Raw genomic sequence first — 16,843 nt, forward strand, 5'->3', positions numbered from 1 at the left:
AGCTGGATGGTTCCGTGACATTTATTCCAGGCGTACACCAGCTAAACAAATCAGTAGCCTTGAGACATCCAATTTATCCCGCTCTGAGTCATTCGTTTGATGGTATTGATTCAATCCGCTATTTGTGAGGAGAAAGAAAAAGCGTCACATATTCTGCAGGTGTGGTGTGTGCGTTTTGTGGCACAAAAGGGGTGATCACGTGGCGACATGATGTGACTAAATGTGTCGATGCACTCACCTGGCTGATTTCCAATTAATTCCACTCAACACGGTAGCACAGGATTTCACTTTCTTCCCCTCAAGCCAATTTCCAATTAATTCCGCTCAACACGGTAGCACAAGATTGCACTTTCTTCCCTTTTTTAGCACTGATTTTTCCTGATGTTCGAAAATTTCCACTAAAGAAAAAAAAACATGTTCACTACTCGACTGGCACATATATTGTGTACGATGGGCGACAGTCTAAGCAACAGCAGCTTTATTCCAGTGATCTAAAAATATGCCGCATCAATAAAAATGCGGCTCCCGGCAGGATCGCCATTGTGAAATACTTCAGTGCCATAGCCTGTCGCCCAATACACACAACTTGCCGATACGGTGGTTACGCAACGAAAGAGGGCCTTTGCTACTGTGACATGATCATATATATTGTGTGCACTGAGGAAACAGATACTCCGTATGTTGATTTATTCATTGTGTGTTGATTTATTCATTGCAATGCGTTATTTAGGGAGGATTCGTACATCACGTTCAACATTACATCGTGTATATAAACTGTATCCCACAATCATGTCCCTTAAGCTGGAAGTACAAAGTCAGCAGAACAAAGAGTTAATAGCATGAAAATTTAGTGCTCATTCGATGCTCATTTAATGCCGTATCGCTGAATTTAATGCTCCATCATTTCTTTGAAAAATGCATTTGTTTGCTAGCTTAAGAAAATAGCTAGCAGACAATATACGGAAATAGCATTTTTAGCCACAAAACAGTTCTATAACGGTCAAAAACATTTAATGCTCATTTAATGCTCTTGAAAAAACCTGATTTTCATGATAATTTTATTGATTTTGTATAAATTTTTCAATAATATTATAATAATATGATAATACATAAATAGCTTCAATTTTTCCAAACATTTTCCTCTGAAAACAATCAGAATCCTTTTGATAGGATCAGATACCAATTAAATGCTTCCATATGCGAGCAGTTTCAATAACTTAGGTGCATTTTTCATCAAATATATTTTTTTCAAAAATATTGTTCTGCTAGCTTAAGAAAAGAGTTAGCAGAACATTGGCCAGAAACAGCATTTTCAAGCAATTAACTGTTGAAGAATGGTCATAATAATTCAATGCTCATTAAATGCTCTTGAAAAAACCTGATTTCCATGATAATTTTATTGATTTTGTATGATTTTTTCAAAACTATGATAATATATGAATAGCTTTAATTTTTACAAACATTTTTCTCTGAAAACAATCAGAATCCTTTTGATACGATTAGATACCAATTAAATGCTCCTATATACGAGCAGTTTCAATAACTTAGGTGCATTTTTCATCAAATATATTTTTTTCAAAAATATTGTTCTGCTAGCTTAAGAAAAAAGTTAGTAGAACATTCGCCAGAAACAGCATTTTCAAGCAATAAACTGTTGTAGAATGGTCATAATAATTCAATGCTCATTAAATGCTCTTGAAAAAAACTGATTTTCATGAAAAATTTATTGATTTTGTATAAATTTTTCAAAAATATGATATTATATAAATAGCTTTAATTTTTACAAACATTTTCCTCTGAAAACAATCAGAATCCTTTTGATACGATTAGATACCAATTAAATGCTTCCGTATGCGAGCAGTTTCAATAACTTAGGTGCATTTTTCATTAAATGATAATTTCATTGATTTTTTCTAAATTTTCGAAAACATGATAAAAATATGATTTCCATCCTGTTTTTTTGATTTTCACTGTACGTTTTTCTGGTAAGTAAGCTTTCATAAGGTATATGAATGATCTTGTCGCTAACTTTCAATTTGTAGCTGTTGTACTGGGCGCAATATTGCTCCTATTCAAAACGTTGAACCAGACAAACCATTTTATCCTCAGATTCTAATATTAAATCATATCGTGATTCATTTGATATTTTATATTTAGTAAGAGACAGAAAATAATTTTCAGAAATTATCGAAATATGTTACTTGATGAATCGCACGGGCATGCATAATCGTCAATTCGTAACTGAATTAAACGACATGAAAACTGATAAATATTACGACATTTACTGTTATGATTATGTTCAGGTAACTCCTTGACCTTTAAACTAACAGCCCAAACACAATGGATACGTTTGATTTGCGTTGACGTTAATTTGACAGAAAATGTATGGGCTAACGGTCATATTTCCGCAAACGCAGCCGCAACGTATCCATTGTGTTTAGGGCTTAAGTCTGTGTGAAATCCGTAAGCTCAAGACTCGATGTCAAATTCTTATGGTTTTTCAAAACCTCACTTAGGCCGTTACAAATTTTATTTTCATTTCATGTCACAAAATGACAGAAATTGAATAAGTAGGGGGAGGTCCTCTATATCTGGACCAGTGCTTGAGAAGGAATCGAAATTTGATTGTGACTGCGATGAATGCACACAGGGTTGTCAATGTATCAGTTTAAACTGGATTCCTCCAGTTTTTTTCAAGTGATCCAGTCAAACAGTTTATTCCCAAAATCTTCCAGATTTTCAGATATTTGCCAGTTTCATCCAGTTTTTTATTCACTGAAGCTCCGATTGATTTTCGAAAATATTTTTAAAACGTAAATATTGTAGATTGATAAACTACTTTGGCAATTATTAACAGCATTCTCAGTATGCTATCTTCTCGCACGAAACACGGTCAAATTAAAGGCTGCATGACATGGTTGAGATAAAACCAAACAAATAGACTTTACCAGACCATGAAAAAAATTTCTGTTTATTTTCTGTTGTGTAGCAGTTAAAAAATTATTGAAGGAATTAGATACCAAAAGATAGCGGAATCAGAAATAATTGAAATTTAAATTTCACTGATGTAATGGAAGAAAATTTTGCTCTATTTTCTTAATTTTGAGATAGATTGATTGCGTAATTTTAAATTGCGCTGCTGTTAGAGGAAATTTTTCAGTCCATAATTTTAACAAAATGTAAGCCCGAAACAAAACAGTTCTGATTAAAATGAGTCATTTTTTGCGAAGAGTGCCTGGATGACTGCCTCTTTCCGGACAGGTGGAAGCGACAGAGATTGGTGCTGTTGCCGAAGGCTGGGAAACCGCCAGGGGACCCATCGGCATACAGACCTATCTGTCTGCTGGACACTACGGGCAAGGTGCTTGAGAGGATTATCCTCAACAGACTGGTGAAGTACACAGAGGGTGTAAACGGTCTGGCAAGTAACCAGTTCGGCTTCCGGAAAGGTAGATCCACGCTGGATGCTATTCTCTCTGTCACCAAGACGGCAGAGGTAGCACTCCAGCGTAAGAGTTGGGGCATTCGCTATTGCGCAATCGTCACGCTTGACGTGAAGAATGCATTCAATAGCGCCAGTTGGGACTCCATAGCGCTCGCGCTTAGGAGCATCCACGTACCGGTGTCGCTGTACAAGATTTTGGAAAATTATTTCCAGAATCGGGTACTAGTTTACAACACGGAGGAGGGTCAGAAGTGCGTCCCAATCACCGCAGGGGTACCGCAAGGTTCCATCCTGGGCCCGGTGTTGTGGAATGTCATGTATGACGGGGTGTTGAAACTAAAGTTCCCTGTAGGGGTTGTGATCGTCGGTTTCGCAGACGACATCACGCTAGAGGTCTACGGCGAGTCGATCGAAGAGGTCGAGTTGACGGCCGCGCACTGCATACGCAAGGTCGAAGACTGGATGCACTCTAGGAAACTGGAGTTAGCGCACCATAAAACGGAGGTTACGGTTGTGAACAACCGCAAATTAGAGCAACAGGTGGTGGTCAGAGTCGGTGACTGCACCATTACCTCAAGGCGTTCCTTGAAGCTCTTGGGGGTTATGGTTGACGATAAGCTCACATTTAAGAGTCACGTCAACTATGCCTGTAAGAGGGCTTCAACGGCCGCTGCAGGACTATCTCGAATGATGTCCAATAGCTCAGCGGTATATGGCAGCAAGCGTAAACTTCTTGCCAGCGTGGTTTCGTCCATACTTAGGTATGGTGGGCCAGCGTGGTCCAAAGCGTTAGGTACCAACAGTCATCGTCGAAAACTGGAAAGTACCTACAGGCTCATGTGCCTGAGGGTTGTGAGCGCGTACCGTACAGTGTCATACGACGCAATCTGCGTCCTGTCCGGCATGATGCCTATCAGCATAGCCATTAAGGAGGACGTAGAATGCTTCGATCAACGTGACACAAGGGGTATACGAGGCACCAGAAGGTCATTCTCGATGATCAGATGGCAGCAGGAATGGTCCAATTCCGCAAAGGGTAGATGGACGCATCGACTTATTCCGGACGTATCCGGATGGGTCGGGAGGCGCCATGGAGAAGTTAACTTCCACTTGACACAGATTCTGTCAGGTCATGGTTGCTTCAGGCAGTATCTACACAGATTCGGGCATGCGGGGTCCCCCATGTGTCCCGAGTGTGCGGATGCGGAAGAAACTGCTGAGCATGTCTTCTTCGTGTGCCCTCGTTTTGTGCATGCGCGGAGCGACATGATGGTAGTGAGCGGGCCAGACACCACTCCGGACAACCTAGTTCGGAGGATGTGTAAAGACCCAAACATTTGGAGGGCGGTTTGTACAGCCGCCTCTCAAATAGTTTTAGAATTGCAAAACAGGCGACAGGTTGACCACCGACACGCCAGTGTTAGCTAACGGCCAGTCTCCAGGTTAGTTAGCTAAGTTAGCAAAGAGATCTATAGAACCAAGAGGGTGCACAGAGCACAAAAGCCGCTCCCCGAAGCAATACCTAGCGGTGGTCCCGGGGAGTATTATGGGCTGGAGACTGGAGGGGTTTTAGTGGGTCCGGTCACTGTTTCAAACCAACCCCACACTCCCTGAGGTTGGTCAAATATGATAACAGTTAAGTCGATTCCCGATGATAACTTAAAAGTGACAAAAATCATTATGGGACAGTTATGCGGGTACCGGCAGTGTATATATATATATATATATATATATATATATATATATATATATATATATATATATATATATATATATATATATATATATATATATATATATATATATATATATATATATATATATATATATATATATATATATATATATATATATATATATATATATATATATATATATATATATATATATATATATATATATATATATATATATATATATATATATATATATATATATATATATATATATATATATATATATATATATATATATATATATATATATATATATATATATATATATATTTAAAAAAGAGTATTTTAATGAGTGTAAATGCGTAAAAAAAACGCGTAAATTCTGGAATCCGCGTAAAAAAGAACCGCGTCAATCCCGGACTCCGCGTAAAAAAACCGCGTAAATTCCGGAATTCGCGTTAAAAAAAAACCGCGTAAATTCCGGAATTCGCGTAAAAAAAACCGCATAAATTCCGGAATCCGCGTAAAAAACCGCGTAAATTCCGGAATCCGCGAAAAAAACAGCGTTAATTCTGCATTCCGAGTGAAGGAAAACCGAAATCCGCGCAAAAAAAACCCGCGGGAATTCCAGAATCCGCGTAAAAAAAACGCGTAAATTCCGGAATCCGAGTAAAAAGAACCCCGTAAATTCCGGAATCCGCGTGAAAAGAAACCCGCGTAAAAAGCGACCTTAGTGTGTTAAAAAAATATCGATAATCGATCGATATCGATATTGGCACGCAATAAACGGCGTAAAAAGCGACCTTAGTGTGTTAAAAAAAAATATCGATAATCGATCGATATCGATATTTATTTATTTATTTATTTATTTATTTCGTCAATCATATATGTAGACTGGTTACATTAATTTCTAAACTATACACGAACATAAAACAAATTAATTTTGTCTCCTCAGCCTCAAGGACTTAAAATACTGTGTCAGTTTATACCGGGACATCGTAAAGTCAACGGCTTCGCAGTGTTGATTATAAGAATTCATCATAATATTTATAGGTCCATTTTTTGCGTATTCAGGCACTTCTGCATGACTGCTCGAAATAGATCAGGGGCCACTTTCATGGCCGTCCTGATGGCCAAGTTCGGGATTCCATCCGGTCCCGGTGCCTTGCTCACCTTTAGGGAGTTGGCGATCACGATGAGTTCCTCATTCGTAACCCTTACCTCCTCCACAACCTCTGCACGGCTGCCGTCTCTCACGGATTGGATGCCCGGCAGGTTGGCCGACCATCCCTGGTCTGTGTCTGAGATACTGGAACGTCGGACGTGAGACTCAGCAACCGGAGGCCAAGGATTTGGCTCGTGTCGTGGAAAGAGTCCCTCGATGATGCGCTCCAGCATCGCTGGTGATCGCTCTGCAGGCGCCAACACGCCTTTGGTCTTCGCCATTACGACTCTGTAGGCGTTGCCCCACGGATTCGTATTGGCACTCGCGCATAGCCTATCGAAGCAGGCCCTTTTGCTCGCCTTTATCGCACTTTTAAGCGCCGATCTTGCAGATCCGAATACTACACGGCGCTCTACCCTCTGTGCATCGGTACGTGCACGTTGCAACATCCGTCTTGCACGGAGGCACGCGCTACGGAGGTCCGCTATCGCGTCGGTCCACCAGTATACCGGTGACTTACCATTCCTAGGTTGGCGGGTCCTAGGCATGGTGGCGTCGCACGCCCGCGATAATGTGGCAACTAATTGGTCAGCACTCGGGCGGAGCCAACTGCCCCCCTCGCGCTCTCTTCTCATTGCTTCTGCAAATACCTCGGCATCGAAATGCGATGTCTTCCACCCGCGGACGGTCGGAGTATTGGCTCTACCCGTCGCCTGCCGCCTCACGTTCTGGACTACGCTATAGCAGACCGACTGGTGGTCACTATAGGTGTAGCCATCGTCTACCCTCCAGTTCACGATCAGTCCTGGGCTGGAGAACGTCACGTCAATGATCGACTCCGCACCATTTCTGCTGAATGTACACTTGGTTCCAACGTTGGCCAGATCTAGGTTGAGCTGCCGGTACCCGAATAACTGTCCCATAATGAAAACAACATGTTGAGAGAACGGCGATTTAATATTACCCCGTGAATTTTCTGATTTCCAGCTATTTTAAGCAATTTCACCCAAAACCAATGACCAGAACAGTTTTCACGGCACCATAAGTTTACGTTGAGAACAAAAAACCATGGATGGAATTGGTTTTACGTTACATAATTCGAGAAAAAAAAAAACAATATGGGACAAAATATGCGGGTACATTTCAAAAGTACTCGCATATTTTGTCCCATCACATATAAATTCAACCAGCAACCAGCAGTATCACTAACAACGTAGACAGAAAAGCAGCATTAGTATAGTTAATTGAATGATATACTTCTATATGCCTAAAGTTATCCGATATGCACTAATCTGGAGCAAAATTATCTGTTCGCGTTTGTACCACTATGCAGTGGGACTGTAATGCGGGTACTTTCATATGGGACCAACACAACTTGGTATTTTTTCCATGTTTTCCATACAAAAGTATCAATTTCAGATTTTTTCGGAAAATATGATAACAGTTAAGTCGATTCCCGATGATAACTTAAAAGTGACAAAAATCATTATGTGGACAGTTATGCGGGTACCGGCAGTATATATATATATATATATATATATATAATATATATATATATATATATATATATATATATATATATATATATATATATATATATATATAAAGATATATATATATATATATATATATATATATATATATATATATATATATATATATATATATATATATATATATATATATATATATATATATATATATATATATATATATATATATATATATATATATATATATATATATATATATATTTAAAAAAGAGTATTTTAATGAGTGTAAATGCGTAAAAAAAACGCGTAAATTCTGGAATCCGCGTAAAAAAGAACCGCGTCAATCCCGGACTCCGCGTAAAAAAACCGCGTAAATTCCGGAATCCGCGTTAAAAAAAAACCGCGTAAATTCCGGAATTCGCGTAAAAAAACCGCATAAATTCCGGAATCCGCGTAAAAAACCGCGTAAATTCCGGAATCCGCGAAAAAAACAGCGTTAATTCTGCATTCCGAGTGAAGGAAAACCGAAATCCGCGCAAAAAAAACCCGCGGGAATTCCAGAATCCGCGTAAAAAAAACGCGTAAATTCCGGAATCCGCGTAAAAAGAACCCCGTAAATTCCGGAATCCGCGTGAAAAGAAACCCGCGTAAAAAGCGACCTTAGTGTGTTAAAAAAATATCGATAATCGATCGATATCGATATTGGCACGCAATAAACGGCGTAAAAAGCGACCTTAGTGTGTTAAAAAAAAATATCGATAATCGATCGATATCGATATTTATTTATTTATTTATTTATTTATTTCGTCAATCATATATGTAGACGGGTTACATTAATTTCTAAACTATACACGAACATAAAACAAATTAATTTTGTCCCCTCAGCCTCAAGGACTTAAAATACTGTGTCAGTTTATACCGGGACATCGTAAAGTCAACGGCTTTGCAGTGTTGATTATAAGAATTCATCATAATATTTATAGGTCCATTTTTTGCGTATTCCGTACGATGATGGTTAAGAGCAAATACACTACGGTGTCGAAGTTGTCAAATGGGTGCATAAAAGTTCAATTTAGGAAGTAGTACTGCTGAGTCAACGTTCTGCGAAACGATATCGTTTACAAATGAAGTCATCGCGTACTCTCGCCGTTCTTTTAATGTTTGAATGTCAATCAACATGCAGCGTGCTTCATATGACGGAAGACGATGTGCGGTCCAACCTAGCTTACGAAGAGCATATAGTAGAAATTGCTTTTGTACTGATTCTATTCTTTCTTCATGTACGCCAGGACGAGGAGACCACACAATGCTACAGTATTCCAGTATTGACCTCACATAGGCAATATACAAAGTTTTGATAGTGTACGGATCTTGAAAATTGTAGCAAAGCGTTTGATAGTTATGTGAAGAAAAAAAAAAAGCGTTTGATAAACCCTAACATGTTGTTTGCCTTGTGTATGATAGTGTTATAGTGGTCGATGAAATTAAGTTTAGAATCTAAGATTATTCCTAAATCCCTAACTTTATCACATTTCTTCACATTCTGATCTCCTAATGCAATTACAATTTTGGGCGTTGTTGCTTTTCTGCACAAAAAATACATAAATATTTTGACGAACTGCTCTCAAGCCTGACTAGCAATTTTATTAGATCAATCACAGAGGCTGAGTCATTGAAACCTCATACATATAACGACTCAAAACTTACTGAAATACTCGAGGAGGTGAAATTTGTCTCAGGGACTGTCTCCAATCTTCAGGTGACCAACACATGCAGTGCAAAACCTTAAAAAAAATCTTCAGGAAGAACTAGCTGAAAAATATTTCTATCCGAAAGCGGACCATACATCTCCAGGATGGAGATTTCTGGGTAATAAATGGCAATGGAAGCAGGACTGGTCCACTTATGATGCCAAGCAACGGTCTCGAAGACTACAAGAAAAAGGTGCCGAAAAAGCCAAAAGAAACCGTAAAAAAGAAAACAACAAATCACTCATACCAGTAAACAAAACAACCAGCACAGCGGTACGCAAAACTATCAACGCATCAACGCATCAGACAAAGAATTACTAGCCACAGCAAAAGTTCAAACCTGCTACGTGAAATTTTCCTGGACGTACATGAAGAATTGGGAATATCACGCGATGACGCTTTAGCAGACCTGCAGTCTCATCGGACATCGTTATCCAGTGAACGAACACACCGCCTACAACAACTAAGGGAAAGCACCGACAAATTTTACAAACCGAGTTTTCGGAAATAACGACCCCTTTCGATGAGAAAGAAGAAGACTTACAGGTAACACTCACCAACCCTCAAACATCGTCAACCACCATATCCCCAAAAATTTCTTCACCAACACAAAATGCGACTGAAATTTTGGTTTACTGTCAAAATTTCAATCGCATGAAAGGCCCAGCCAAAATGAAACAAATTTACAACAATCTTTTAGGTTATCCTTTTCAGTCATATTGGCGACTGAAACAAACTGGGATGAAAGTGTCAAAAGTGAAGAAGTTTTGGGAAATATGTTTAATGTATTCAGGAATGACAGAAATCTTCAAGAATCCGAAAAGAAGTCAGGCGGAGAAGTCCTCATAGCGGTCTCTGTGAATTTTAATTCAGAAACTATTGCTGCACCTAAATTCGAAGAATTCGAGCACATTTGGATAAAATCGCACGTAGCAGGTGAAACACACGTATTCGCCTCTGTGTACTTTCCTCCACATAACGCTAATAAAATTACGTATGAAAAGTTTTTTAATTGCGCAGAAAAATTTTATCTGAACTACCTCCAGAAGTGAAAGTTCACATCTATGGGGACTTCAATCAAAACACCGCTGACTTCATCTCGAACCCTGAAAACGAAAGCATCCTACTCCCAGTCGTTGGAGATAACATCACTTTGCACTTCATGTTTGACGAAATTGCTAAACTAGGTTTGAACCAGGTTAACCATGTAAGAAACCGTGAAAATTGCTTTTTGGACCTACTCTTAACGAATATCCATGAAGACTTCTGTGTGACCGAATCATTTAATCCACTGTGGAAAAACGAAAAGTTTCACACAGCAATTGAATATTCTTTATTTTTACATGAATATCAAAGACCCAACAACTGTGAGTATGAGGAAGTCCTTGATTTCAAACTCGCGAACTATGCAAATATTAAAAACAAATTAAACTGTGTCAATTGGCAACAAATTTTTAGAGATGAAGGAAATGTCGAATCATCTGTTAGCGTCTTTTACCAAATTCTGTACAACATCATCTCTCAAGAGATTCCATTGAAGAAAAAACGACGCCACGCTAACACTAAACATCCAGTCTGGTTCAACAAACAAATAAAAAAATTTAAAAATCGCAAACAAAAAGCCCACAAAATTTTCAAAAAACACAATAGCAGTGAAAATCTAGCAAATTACTTGGAAATATGTGATCATCTGAACTTTGCAATCAGTGATGCATTTGAAGAATTCAATGCAAAAACTGAACTAGAAATTAAGTCATGTCCGAAGAACTTCTTCAATTACGTCAAAACAAAACTAAAACAGACAATTTTCCATCAATAATGCAACTCGATGAACATGTTGGTGATAACTCGGAGAAAAATTGCAATCTCTTTGCAAAATTTTTCCAGGAAATCTATACCACATTTTCCGAAGAAAATCGCGACCGCGATTATTTTGCATCTTATTAAGCATATCCAAAAAACGTTGGTGTCAACCAACTTCAGGTACAGGATGTTTTGCAGGGTCTGAGAAATTTAGACCCTTCCAAAGGACTTGGACCTGACGGAATACCTCCAGCACTCATGAAAAATCTTTCGAAAGAACTTACATCTCCTTTGTTCTGGCTGTTCAATATGTCGTTGGAAACTGGAGTATTCCCAAATATATGTAAAAAGCTCATTTTTAGTGCCTATTTTCAAATCTGGGCGTAAATCTGACATACGTAATTATCGTGGAATCGCTATTATCTCTTGTGTTCCTAAACTCTTTGAGGCAATTGTCAATGAAAAGATATTTGCTCAAGTCAAAAATCGAATAACTGACAAACAACACGGCTTCTTCAAAGGCCGCTCTACATCCACAAATTTACTTGAATTCGTAGATTACTCATTGAATGCAATGGATAATGGGAACCATGTTGAAGCTCTCTATACAGACTTTAGCAAAGCATTTGATCGTATTGATATACCAATGCTACTTTTTAAACTGCAAAAAAGTGGAATTGAGTCTGGTCTCCTGAAGTGGCTTGAATCATATTTAACAAACAGGCAACAAATAATAAAATTTAATGGAAAAAAGTCAAATCCCATTCAAGTTACTTCAGGTGTTCCCCAAGGCTCCCACTTAGGACCACTTCTTTTTATTTTGTACGTAAACGACATTTCCTTTATCCTCAAAAATATTAAAGTTCTAATATATGCCGACGACATGAAGCTGTTTTTGGAAATAAAAAATCAAGAAGACATCAATGTATTTCAGAATGAAATCCACACATTTTACATCTGGTGTAAGAAAAGCCTACTTGAAGTAAACGTAAAAAAATGCAATGTAATATCTTTTAGCAGAAAAGTAACAACGCCCAAAATTGTAATTGCATTAGGAGATCAGAATGTGATAAAGTTAGGGATTTAGGAATAATCTTAGATTCTAAACTTAATTTCATCGACCACTATAACACTATCATACACAAGGCAAACAACATGTTAGGGTTTATCAAACGCTTTGCTACAATTTTCAAGATCCGTACACTATCAAAACTTTGTATATTGCCTATGTGAGGTCAATACTGGAATACTGTAGCATTGTGTGGTCTCCTCGTCCTGGCGTACATGAAGAAAGAATAGAATCAGTACAAAAGCAATTTCTACTATATGCTCTTCGTAAGCTAGGTTGGACCGCACATCGTCTTCCGTCATATAAAGCACGCTGCATGTTGATTGACATTCAAACATTAAAAGAACGGCGAGAGTACGCGATGACTTCATTTGTAAACGATATCGTTTCGCAGAACGTTGACTCAGCAGTACTACTTCCTAAATTGAACTTTTATGCACCCATTTGACAACTTCGACACCGTAGTGTATTTGCTCTTAACCATCATCGTACGGAATACGCAAAAAATGGACCTATAAATATTATGATGAATTCTTATAATCAACACTGCGAAGCCGTTGACTTTACGATGTCCCGGTATAAACTGACACAGTATTTTAAGTCCTTGAGGCTGAGGACACAAAATTAATTTGTTTTATGTTCGTGTATAGTTTAGAAATTAATGTAACCAGTCTACATATATGATTGACGAAATAAATAAATAAATAAATAAATAAATATCGATATCGATCGATTATCGATATTTTATTAACACACTAAGGTCGCTTTTTACGCCGTATTGCGTGCCAATATCGATATCGATCGATTATCGATATTTTTTTAACACACTAAGGTCGCTTTTTACGCGGTTTTTTTACGTGGGTTTCTTTTCACGCGGATTCCGGAATTTACGGGGCTCTTTTTACGCGGATTCCGGAATTTACGCGGATTCCGGAATTTACGCGTTTTTTTTACGCGGATTTCGGAATTCCCGCGGGTTTTTTTTGCGCGGATTTCGGTTTTCCTTCACTCGGAATGCAGAATTAACGCTGTTTTTTACGCGAATTCCGGAATTTACGCGGTTTTTTACGCGGATTCCGGAATTTATGCGGTTTTTTACGCGGATTCCGGAATTTACGCGGTTTTTTTTAACGCGGATTCCGGAATTTACGCGGTTTTTTTACGCGGAGTCCGGGATTGACGCGGTTCTTTTTTACGCGGATTCCAGAATTTACGCGTTTTTTTTACGCATTTACACTCATTAAAATACTCTTTATATATATATATATATATATATATATATATATATATATATATATATATATATATATATATATATATATATATATATATATATATATATATATATATATATATATATATATATATATATATATATATATATATATATATATATATATATATATATATATATATATATATAATACACATAGAATACATGCAAAATTTTGACTTCTTGAGCATGAGCTCAATTTGCCTGTAAATTTATTCTTTTTTTCCAATAAAATGTTCGTTGTTCCTTTCAACATCTGCGAATATTTTATGGCAAATATGGGCTCTGGGAATCACAAAACTGAATGCAATGCTGAACTGAACCATGCAAAATATTCAAAAACAACCCCACAAAAATAAAAAAATATGTGGAAAAATTTAGGAATCGAACAGAATTGAAAAAAGTGCAAAAGAGTGGGTTTGTAGCTTAAAAAAGTCATTTTTTCATAAATCACGTTTGGCAACCTGAAAACAATTTTTGAGAAAGTCGAAATGTTCTACAAAAATGCTATAAATAACATTATCTTTCATTTCAGGGCTGAGCACCTTGACTTTTTCAACATCGATTTTTTTTGGGACACCCTAGCCCACACCCAATACCCCCTACACATGGGTGGAGGACTTGACGGTGATTCGTCAAGCGTATTTCCAAACACAAAGCTTAATTAGAAAAATTACAATATAAATAACATTATTATAATAACATAATAGTAACAATTTATTGAGATCAACACAATAATTGCAATTCGCTTGTTTTTTTTTTATTACGCTTGACTTATCACACCGCCAGTTTCAGTTTCGCATGACCTAACAAAACTAAATACTGGTGGGGTTTGTAGGGCTTAATCGAGGTTTATACTAACCCTAAAACCACTAACAAAATCTCGTGACTAACGTCCATCCATTGCACTCATATAATGTAGCATTACTAACCCTTCCCACTTCTCTGACAACAACTACTACTATTACTCTCATTATTATTATTTTTCTATATATACATGTTTTATTATAACTATTAATTTTTTCTCTTATTCAGCTGTTTTAACTGCGCGAATTTATTTGTTCCCAGTGTCAATCCCAGTTGCGATCTAATGGCAATTTCTTTATTCCACCCAGCTCACCCACTTTCGCTTGATTTTGACCCAGTATTGACCCGGTGTGTTGCCCAAAGCGCACCGTAAATCTGTCAGTTTCAATCCACCGTCGCACGTGATTAGTTCATAAACAATTATCTGGCATCTTTTTCTTACTTGAGTTCTAAATCGTGATGCCATTTCTTTATTCTTGGGTAGACTTGCACTGACCCTGTGGAATAAAAATTCGCTATAACTGCTGTCAGAACGATTCTATTTCGCTTTGATTCGACCCATTATTGTGCAGTTGGCACCGCAAAATGGATAGTTGCGCAGCGAATGTTGAGCCAGTTTTGGCGCACCAATACATGAGCTTTGAATGTAGACAACTGCCTAGCATTTCTTTAGATTACGTCGTGAGTCGCAGTATCGTTTCATTATTCCAGGTGTTGGCACTGACCCAGTGGAGTGGATAAATTCGCTATCAGTTATACGTTTTTGGTAGAATGAATTTTATTGGGTGGTGGTATATGTTCGCGGTCTGAATGTGGATGTATGTGACAGTACTTTTCGGCTTTGTCATTAACCACTCCCATTCTTTTTTTTTTCTTTTTTTTGCGGTTGCGAGACAAAATTGGTATAGATCAACGAGAACGACTAAAAGAACCATGGCAAGCAAAGCAATAACGCGGACGGATTTGCATGGGACATGTCGAAAGGCGCGACCCAGGACAGAATGGGAGACTGCATGAATGAGAGCAACAGACGCAACGACCACAAGTAAGACTGCCGGTATTAGTTTCGATGCAATGAGGCCTTGGAACAACAAAGGTATAGTCAACTCTGTGGTGAGTAAGGTGATATGAACCGGTACAAAAGGTACGTTCCCCATTTACAACACATAACTGCCGTTGAAACCTTTAGTCCAGAGTAAATTCGCTCACATGTGCTCTATTGGTCGCCAGTGACCGGTTCGTCATGAATTGCTCCTGGAGGTTTTGACATTATAACCTGGGCCTAGTGTAGAAGTAATTCGCTTACGGCGACCAGCTAGACAACCCACCCTAAGAAGAAGAAGAAGATGATGAGGCCCACACCCAATGCCAGAAAACTTCTATTTACACAAAATTTTACGTGAGATAGAGAAAATCTTCTAGAATTTTTAAATCGCAAGTTCATCCACTTCGTAAGTATAAACAAAGAGTGTGGACGAAAGATATCAATAGTTTTTGCATTACAACCAACCGTGCTTACTGATAATACAATTCGACAGTGCGCTGTCTAAAATTGACCAATCAGAGAGAGAGCTGCCACTTTGACAGAACTTTGGGTGATATTTGGTTTCTCTTGTTTCGCCCTGCCCTAGAGATTCATAAATTTTTCTCGTGTATTGAATGTTTTTTATAGCTGCATTTCTTCGCAGGTGTTGGAAAATCCTCATTACTAATACGTTTCTCCGACAATACCTTTTCTGGTAGTTATATCACAACAATTGGCGTTGATTTTAAAATACGAACTGTATCAATTAACGGGGAGCGGGTAAAACTTCAAATATGGGATACAGCTGGTCAGGAGCGATTTCGAACTATAACGAACACGTATGATATTTAATTCTATCTAATGTTGACAAAATAAAGCCTTCTCAATTTCTTGTTTTAGATATTATCGCGGAACACACGGCGTTATAGTCGTGTATGATGTCACCAATGGAGAATCTTTTGCTAACGTCAAGCGATGGCTTCAAGAGATAGAATCGAACTGTGACGTTGTAAACAAAGTCTTAGGTAAAATATAATATAAAAATAGAGACAACAATTGCTTTAGTAAAAAAATATATTTTGATATATTATTTTTTCGTTAATTATAATTAAAGCATCTTAAAATTAAATTAAGCAGTTTTCTATTAATACACTACTGTATCGCTACAGCTTACAGATCGCGCCAAATGACCTATGGTCGAATATCGACCATTTTTGATCTGAATGAAACTTTGCACACGTATTTGGCTTAGCAAACTGAGCATTTTTCACAAATGGAGAGATTTTTTACACCCATTTGTTGCATTCTAAAAGGGCGTATGCTTTTTGGCATAGGTT

General features: G+C 37.8%; 1 protein-coding gene across 1 annotated transcript in view; it reads left to right on the forward strand.

The window, feature by feature from the left end:
* The window catches only part of LOC129728229 (ras-related protein Rab-35), a 73,016-nt gene that overhangs the window by 52,897 nt on the left and 3,276 nt on the right, over positions 1–16,843 (forward strand). Inside the window, exons 2-3 of the mRNA XM_055686647.1 lie at positions 16,171–16,345; positions 16,407–16,531. Coding sequence (XP_055542622.1) covers positions 16,171–16,345; positions 16,407–16,531 — 300 coding nt within the window. The remainder of the gene's footprint in view (positions 1–16,170; positions 16,346–16,406; positions 16,532–16,843) is intronic.

This window comes from Wyeomyia smithii, chromosome 3 (genome assembly GCF_029784165.1).
Source record: "Wyeomyia smithii strain HCP4-BCI-WySm-NY-G18 chromosome 3, ASM2978416v1, whole genome shotgun sequence".
In the NCBI taxonomy this organism is placed as follows: domain Eukaryota; kingdom Metazoa; phylum Arthropoda; class Insecta; order Diptera; family Culicidae; genus Wyeomyia; species Wyeomyia smithii.